The sequence below is a fragment of the Ananas comosus genome, linkage group 18 (assembly GCF_001540865.1).
Source record: "Ananas comosus cultivar F153 linkage group 18, ASM154086v1, whole genome shotgun sequence".
Classification (NCBI taxonomy): Eukaryota; Viridiplantae; Streptophyta; class Magnoliopsida; order Poales; family Bromeliaceae; genus Ananas; species Ananas comosus.
The window spans coordinates 4,793,137-4,801,898 of record NC_033638.1 but is presented as its reverse complement, the minus strand read 5'-3'; the positions used below and the strand labels follow the sequence as shown (position 1 = coordinate 4,801,898).

Here is an 8,762-nt window from a genome sequence, read left to right as displayed (position 1 = left end):
TCTTCATGTCCTACCCAATCCTACTTTATTTGTAGCCTTTCCTCCTCCGTCCTTCGCACCTCCCTCAACCCCAACTTCGACTTTGCTTGCTCCGCTAGCTCTCTCTGCTCTTCCTACAATCCAACCGCCCCTCTATTTGGTGACGATGGGGATAAGGTCAGGGTAGGCACAAATGGAGGGGTGGGCAAGGGTGAGACGGCAGAGGAAGGCGAGTGCATTGGATTGGACATGGATGGAGGGATGGGCAAGGGCGAGACGGCAGAAGAGGGCGAGGGGGCATGGCCGAGGATGTCATCGGCGAGAAGAGAGACAACGCTGCGAAGAGAAGGGATACAAGGGTATTTTGGGTATAAAAATATAGTAATAGGATATAGACGAAACCCTAACGGAACACTGACAGTGGCATCCGAAGTGAATATATATATTTTTTTAAGGGGGTAAAATATAGATTTCTAATAGTCGGTGAGAAAAAGTAAAAAAGTGGGTATTGACAGAAAGGTTTCTATAATTTAGCCTAAATCTAATGATGGAAAAGTTTATAACAATAAATGTTTGGTGCTATTAGAAGCACTCCAGCCGAGCAATATATAGAACTAGGCAGGAATGCTTCTAATAGCACCAACTCATCCGTGCTTGTGAATTTTTGGCCCTTGAATCAAAGGGTTGTGGAGTTAGGGTGATAATGGTCCCATTAGATTTAGTGGTGGTTGATGGAATACCATGGTCGTAGATGTAGAAATGATCCAAGTATTAAATCTAAGGGTTTGTTTGGCAATTATAGGAATTTAAAATAAAGTTTTATATTTTGCTGTAATATGTTGGTACAAAAATTTTAAAACTCTATAATTTTTTTACACTGTTTTTTAGTGTTTGGTTCAAATCCCCAAAAAATAATGTGATGTGAAAAAAAAAAATCCACTACCACCACCTTCTCCTTGCTCAAATCCAACCCTACCACCTTCACCTTCTTACTCAAACCCACAATCTCCCCATCCCTCCCACCTTTGTCATCACCCTCTGCTGTGACAACCTAGTACGAAAAATTCATCGATGCCCTATCTTGGAGCGGGAACGCTTGTTGGCGGCGACAACAACCAACGGTGAGGAAAAACTTCACAATCTCGAGGACGTAGCAGAGGTAGAAGAAGAAGAGTAGGAGGTTGGGGGGCGGCGGCGGCGGAGGTAGATGGTGGCGGCGATGGAGGCGGCAACTGACGACGAGGAAAAACACCACAATCTCGAGGAGGAGAAGGTAGTAGAGGTAGAAGAAGAAGAGTAGGAGGTTGGGGGGCGGTGGCGGAAGTAGAGGGTGGTGGCGGCGGATGGCCGCGATGCTAGCGGTAGAGAGTCGGGTGGTGGAGGGGCGCGCGGTTGACGGAGTGGAAGAGCTCGTGAGTATCAACGGCGGAGTCTAGAAGGAGGTGGTGGTGGAGGATGTAAAGGGTAAGAGGAAAGAGGTTGGATGCGTTCTTTGGGGGAAAAAAAAAAAGTGATTTTTACTATTTTTTCCACCAAAGAAATTCTATTTTGAGCTTATTTTGCTATTTTTTTTACAATTTCAAAACTTATACAAACATGTCTCTTGTAATGTTTCAAGAGCTATAAAAAATAAACTGTAAATTGGATAATTACTCTGTTTTGGAGACTATCCCTAATAGTGAAAAAAATTGTAGCAGCAAATTCTGTGTTACCAGAAGCAAGCAACCGAACTCTATATAAATATATATGGGGCAATTGCTTATATACCCCTGTAAAGTTCCCGACTTTCCGATTTACCTCTCTTAGAAGCCTAATATTGAAAATACCCTTCCTACGTTCCAACCTATTTCTAATATACCCCTAGAGTTAAAATCTGTTAATTAACTCTGTTATTTCTGTAAAATTACTATTTTGCCTTTTCAAATGTACCCTTCCACCTTCACTGTCTTTCTTATTTGCCCTTAAAGTTAATGGCACAAAAAGTATTTTGACTTTTAGTTTTTTCCAATATAACCCTCTACCGTCACCAACATTTCTTATTTGCCCTTAAGTTAAGGGTAAAATTGATATTTTAATTTTTTTTAACTGTGGTAGATATTTAACTCACGCTTAACCCAAGTTAACTTAACAGGAGATAACTGCGGGAGTATTTTGTAATAACGGTGGAACATATGAGGGGTATTCTAAAAAGAAAAAAAAAAGAGGAGTAAATTAATATTTTCAAACGTGTGAGGAGTATATAGGATATTATCCCAATATATATAATCTAATTTTGCTAATCTGATTTTGCTTGCCGTCCTGTATTGGCACAAAGTAGCATGGAAGAGTGCATTTCGCTTAGATTTTATTTTTTGGCTTTCTTCGTCATTGATTTTTTGTATTGGACAAACTAAAATTTCCAATTTTTTCATAACAAAAATATTTAAAATATAATATTTTTTCTAAAATTATGATTATTTCTCTCCACAGTATTGTACTATGTGACGGAGGAAATCTACACTGTCACACTTGCACCACGTCATTAATAACAAGTCAATCACATTCCTTTTTTTCAAATAAAAGTACAATAAAAATATTTTTTTACAATCATGATGGAACATATACTCATAAAAAGAGATATTTGATTGATTTGTTACGCCACGTCACTAATATATTCGTTGTATTCTAGAATTTTTTCCTGTGACGAGGGTTAGTAATGATTAATAAATAACAGATAACCAGTGTAGCCAGCTCGGCACTGTCCCCCCCTGGCATGCCTCGTGCCGCTGCTGGCCTCCTGTCTGTCTACCACCGGCGTCACCCATCTGCAGAGTGCAGATGCAGATGCCCTTTCTGCGAACAGAGCCAGACCAAGATTGGATCGCCTTCCTTAATTAATTTGGCTTGTGGCAAGTGCTGTTATGAGAAAAATTAATTGCGGCAAGTGCTGTTATGAGAAAAATTAATTGCGGCAAGTGCTGTTATGAGAAAATTTAATTGTGGCAAGTGCTGTTATGAGAAAATTAAGCACCTTAATCTGATTGAACCTGCTTAAATAATTTGCAAGATAATTTCATTGATCTTTCAAAGATGTATGATCCCACACAAAATTGACAGCAAAGTACACGAACCAATCGAGCAAATATCAGAAGCGAATCAACACTTAACATAGATCCACCACTAACTACAAGTTTCAATTACCTCTAATTTTCCCAAGCTAAACACGTACAAAAGGAGTAAAAACTGAAACTTTTTTTTGATGATCGTCGTCAATTCATTAGGATCCGCGGATCTTATAAATTAGTCGTCGTTGTTTACTGCAGCGGACGCCGACTTCTTCTGAAGATTAGCTGTTTGAATCATGGAGCTCTTGCAGTGCGCGATGGCGCCCTGTATGGCGCTCTGCAGCTCCTCCATGGACGACGAGCTCGCCGACGACGAAAGAGCTCGATTGAGATCTGGGAAGCCACCGCTGACCCCGCCGCCTATGGAGAGGAGTCCGGAGTGCGTTGGCGACGAGCGCATCGAAGAGGGGCAGCTGGCAGCGCTGGACTTCTTTCTTGGGAACTTGAGGTTGCCGGAGAACGAGTTGGAGTGCATGTAGATGATTTTCGATCTCCGACCGCTGCCGTCGGAGATTCCGTCGCTGCCACGATCGCCGTTGGCCCGTTTGGCAGCGGACTTATCCTTTCTGATGGAGAATGTGAAGGATTTCTTGTTTCGATTCTGCTGATCATGCTGATTCTGCTGCTGCCTGATCTGCTGCAGCGATGACAGCTTCTCGTAGAGCAGCGGCTTCACCTTCTTGACGTACTTCTTGATCACTTCTTTTGTGGACGAGGAGGAAGAGGAGGAATAATTGGCGGATCTGGAGGAGGAGGAGGAGGAAAGGGGGATGTCGTGGAGGTCGGCGAGGTGGTGGTCCTTCTTGCTGCCGCCGCGGTGGAGGAAGACGGAGGAGAAGCGGGAGGCGAAGGAGGAGAGGTATTTGGGGCCGCGCTTCGGCGGGTGCGGCGGGAGGGGCGTCGTCAGTGGCGGAGCTGGGACGGGCGGAGGAGTCGGCGGCGGAGAGCTCGGCGGAGAAGGAGGAGGAGGTGCTGCCGTTGGAGTCGCGGGAGGCGGTGGTGGCGGTGGTGGTGTCGGAGGATGCGGAGGACGAGGAGGAGGCGAGGAGGAGGGCGCGCACCATGGTGATGCGGGGGGACAGCTGGAGCGGCAGCAGCTGCCCCTTGTAGAACAGCTCGTCCGCCGGGCACAGCTGCTGCGACGACAACGCCAGCGGCCGCCTCGACGTCGGCGACAGCGACACCGCGAACTCGAAGTCCGTCGCCGCTGCCTCCTCTTGACCTCCCCATCTCTCTCCCCTCTCTCTGTGCGTGTCTCACTGCAACTGCGTCGAAGATGACGAAGACAGTCAAGAGGAAAGGTTTGAGAGTTTGGAGAGAGATATGTAAGAGGGAAAAAAATACTGGGACGGGCGGCAGAGAGGAGTGAGATTTTCAATAATATATTGGGTTGGGAGTTGGTGATGGAGCGAGGTTTGATGTGTACGGTTGGCAGTGGGAAATGGGTCACATGGCTAGCCAAGAGAGAGAGATTCCTAATTACCAAAGTAAGGGCTTTTTTTTTTTTTTTTTTTTTTTTTTTTCAAATAGCGTCTTGACAAATTTTATTTGTAAAAATAATTTCGTCCAAAAATTATTTACAAAAATAGTCCTGTCCCTACCACGTCAGCGCCACGTCAGCGCCACGCGGGCAGGACGGGCCCAGATGTTTAAGTTAAACACGGTAAACCATTCACCGTGTTAATACAAGATTTTTGTATTAGACACGGTGAATGGTTCACCGTGTCCAATACAAATACCCCAACAATGGCTAAGTTGGAAGTATTTGTATTAGACACGGTGAACCATTCACCGTGTCCAATACAAATATTTCGATCTTAGCTATTTTGTATTGGACACGATGAATTATTCATCATTCACCGTGTCCAATACAAAAACTTTGTATTGAACACGGTGAATGATTCACCGTTTTCAACTTAACCATTTGGCACAGCCCCGCCCGCGTGGCGCTGACGTGGCGCTTGCGTGGCGGGGCCAGAACTATTTTTGCAAATAAATTTTTGACAAGCCCAATTTACAAAAAAAAATTTGTAAGGAGGCTATTTGCAAAAAAAATCCCCAAACAAAGTATTCAATGCAAGTTATGCAACTCACATAATCACATACCGAGAGAGAGAGAGAGAGAGAGAGAGAGAGAGAGAGAGATTGGTAATTTATTAGTCTAGCCTGTCTTAATGCAAGTCATCATATATAGGACAAAGAACCCATCTCACGCTTTAAGAAAGATCTGAACACTAATGCCAAATCGGAAAGGCCTAATGCTTTCCCAACTAGATATTTTTCTTACAAATATTTTACTTTATTAATATTTGGATAAATTGCACATTTGGTTCTCAAAGCTATTAGTCACGTGAAACCTTAATTTTTAAATTTTAGTTTATTATAATTATTTGATCAAAATTTTTTAAAATTAGTATCATTAAATTTCATAAATAGTTTAGTTAGTAAAATATTGATAAATTATTAACTAAAATTGATGTGAAAATACGTGATTGATAATGTAATAATAATTAAAATATTATAATATTTTTATATTAATAATATGTTAATATTTAAATAACTAAATTAGATTGTTAAACTTAATTACGATAATTTTAAAAATTTAAATTAAAATTTACTATAAATTAAAATTTGAGGATCAAAATATTTTACTTTATAGTTTGAGCCCCAAAGGTGCAAGTTACCCTTTGTACTTTTACATATTAGTTATTTTATTTTTTACGTGTTGTTTTTTTTCCTAATTTTATAAATGAGAAACAGTAATAGCATGCACGGAATGCCCACGGATCATGCAAACCCTATTTCTTTTGCTTCTCCAGCGAGAATAAGTGACGCCATATATGGAACGAGCTGGGTCAGATGACCCCTTTTCTTTCTTTCGTTTCTGTTTGTGAGAAAAATAAAACTTTTATTGGTCCCTAAGGCATACAAATTGTTGCGTGCCGAATATCCAGACCCTTGACCCGGTCAATAATTTTTCTCGGAAAGATCATCGGGATGCGAGACGGCTGCGGATTATGACCCTCGAAGTATGCGCCCACAGAGGATCAAGCGATTAGGCCGATGAGGGATAGAATCAGCCGGGTTCGAAAACCTCCGCAGTAAATTCGCTTCGGCAGGATGAGCCGAATGGAGAGGGGAAGCCTAGAATTCGACTAAGAAACGAGCCGAATGGCCAAACAACTTGTGATCTGATCGGCAGGAAGAGCCGAAGATGAATAGCAAAAGAAAAAGTACACAAATAGAGGAGTGATGCCCGTAGGGCAGACAGACTCCAAGTATGGAAACAGGGGAGTGATGCCCGTACGGCAGACAGACTCCGAGTATGTTAAATTACTGAAACTACTCCTAAGGAAAGCAGTAAATGCGAGAATAGAAAGATGTAGAAAAATAAAGGTGGTCTTTTGTGCGCAGGGGCGAAGACCCTTTTTCAGAGTATCGTATGCCTATTTATAGAACCGCCTTTGCATCAGTTATTGCTCTTGCACGATCAGCCACTATCTCCTGATTCGTAGGACCACCTTCGGCCGATCGGAACCGCTCGTAACTGCTTGTCGTTGTTATAACTCCTCGGTCCAGTGCGGCTCGTATGCGTCCGGTGTACTCTAGGTCTACCGTTTTAGCCGTCTTACGGATATGGACCCGGCGTGCCAATTGTTCGCGCCTAACTGGTCAACAATTGTCCCCTCGCCAGTTTTCGAAGCGATGCTTCGGTAGCTGGCGTTACTTTTTTCGTCTCAAACAATTTCTGTTGCCGAAAGCGGACTTGATCCGAGGCATATTTCTCGGTCCAATCAAATTCAAATTCTCTGACGTATTCTGCACTACGATCTTCTGTACGGTTTAATCTAAGTCGTTTATTCTCTTCTTTACGGCCCCGATCGCATTCTCTACTTTTGTCTCATGTGCGGCATTAATTAACTCATCTTAATTGCCGCTGTCTATTCATCATTACAGCCGACCTTGGGACTCGTAATCGAAGCGACAGTTCAATATGACGGCCTTTTCTTCTTCCTCAAGCTTCCCATTTTTTTTGTCTCATCCAATTCTTATTTCTTTTCCTCATATCCTTCACTAAAACCTCTTCTTTGTCTCCTTCATCCTTCTTCTCATTTCGTAACCGATTCTTTCGGCTCTTCTCTTCTTTTGAACAATGTCTTTGGTTCCTCCTCTTCCTTCTCATCCATCTCTTGACTACACTATACTCAAACCTTTCATTGATTTAGATCCATCTAGATTCATACTAGGTCCTTCTCTTGTAGATGCACCATCTTCTACTGACTCCCCTTTCTCTGATGAGGGACTTCCTTGGAAAAGGATTATTCATCTCCATTCTTGGTACTCATCAGCTTCAACAGGAAAGAGTCTCAGAACCTGGCCAAGTGTTTCTGAAGCATATTTGGCCTGGTTAGATAGAGTAGAATCCGTTTTTTGCGCCTTCTGGCGAGAAATCGGCATTTATGAAGCAATTCAATTATCTCGGCACCCTCCTATAGCCGATAATCTTCTTCTAGCCGCTGCTCTTTGTTTCTGATCCTCTGTTTCTAATGTTTTTCTTTTCAAAAGGGGGCCTCTTACCCTCACTCTTTTTGATGTGGCCGCCATTGTTGGCTTACGCCCTCATGGCATTACTCTCTCTATGGCCTACAATCCTGACGGTGTGTCTGATTTTGAGGCACACCTTGATCTAAATGATTTGGCTTATTCTAAATTTTTTCAAAAATTTGCAGGTAAATCCCCTGCCCCGGTCACCAGGAAGGAACACACGACGTTCCTTCTATACTGGTTATGCCACAATCTTTTCTGCACTCATTCGCAGAAAATTAACCGAGATTTTGTTCCAATCGCCGTTGGTTTAGCTAACGGCGATAAATTGGCCTTGGGGCCATATTTCCTTGCTTTCGTTTACAGGAAAGTTTTTGATTCTATTAAGCCACTACCTTCCGGTGATGGCATTGCCATCAGCTCTCGGTGTGGCGTTTTTTGGTTTCTGCAAATGTTTCTTCAATTCTATATTCCTGCTTTATGCCAATCCTCTTTCAATCCGACTTCAGCTGCCCAATTTGATTCTTATGGGCTAGCCCTCGGTTGTCCGCAGCCGATGACCTCTGGTCAATCCTCTGATTTTCTTACTTATTTTAAGGCTTTTTATGAGCCAGCCTCTGATTCAGCTATTTTTTGGGCTCCATTTGTTGATCGTCTCACCGGCCTCTCTTGGTTTCTGGCTCGGTTTGAAGCCATTCAGGGCGAGTTATCTTCTTCTCGCGCCGGTGAACATTCAGATGTATGGTATTCGTATCTAGCCCCTCGGGACCTTCATGTGGGGCTTAAATCACGTTCGAAACTACTGCCGAGTACTGAGGTTTATTCTCCTCAGTATGTGGCACGGCAATTTGGGTTCGTTTAGCCGATCCCGGCCCCTTCTAAATTTTTTACGGCCAACACAGCCGATCATCGTCCTCCCACCAAGAGCATATTTGAAGCTGACAAGCTTTCGGCTATGGGGAATCGTCTCAGACCCTTCTTCTAGCTGGCAAGCTTCCGTCCGAACTATACAGGGGTAGCCCTCGCCGGTTATGCTACCATGTGGGATCAGTTTACTGACCGCTCCTATGATCTTTCTCTGCCTCGAGCACTCCGTAAAATCATCCATCCATTTGGTCAGTCATCTAATTTTTG

The 8,762-nt window shown here is 43.1% G+C and overlaps 1 protein-coding gene across 1 annotated transcript; it reads right to left on the bottom strand.

The window, feature by feature from the left end:
* LOC109724240 (probable membrane-associated kinase regulator 1) lies at positions 3,010-7,541 on the bottom strand. Its single transcript, XM_020252988.1, is given in 3 exon segments — positions 3,010-3,982; positions 3,984-4,328; positions 7,426-7,541. Coding segments are annotated over 3 exon segments (1,185 nt in total). The 3' UTR covers positions 3,010-3,258.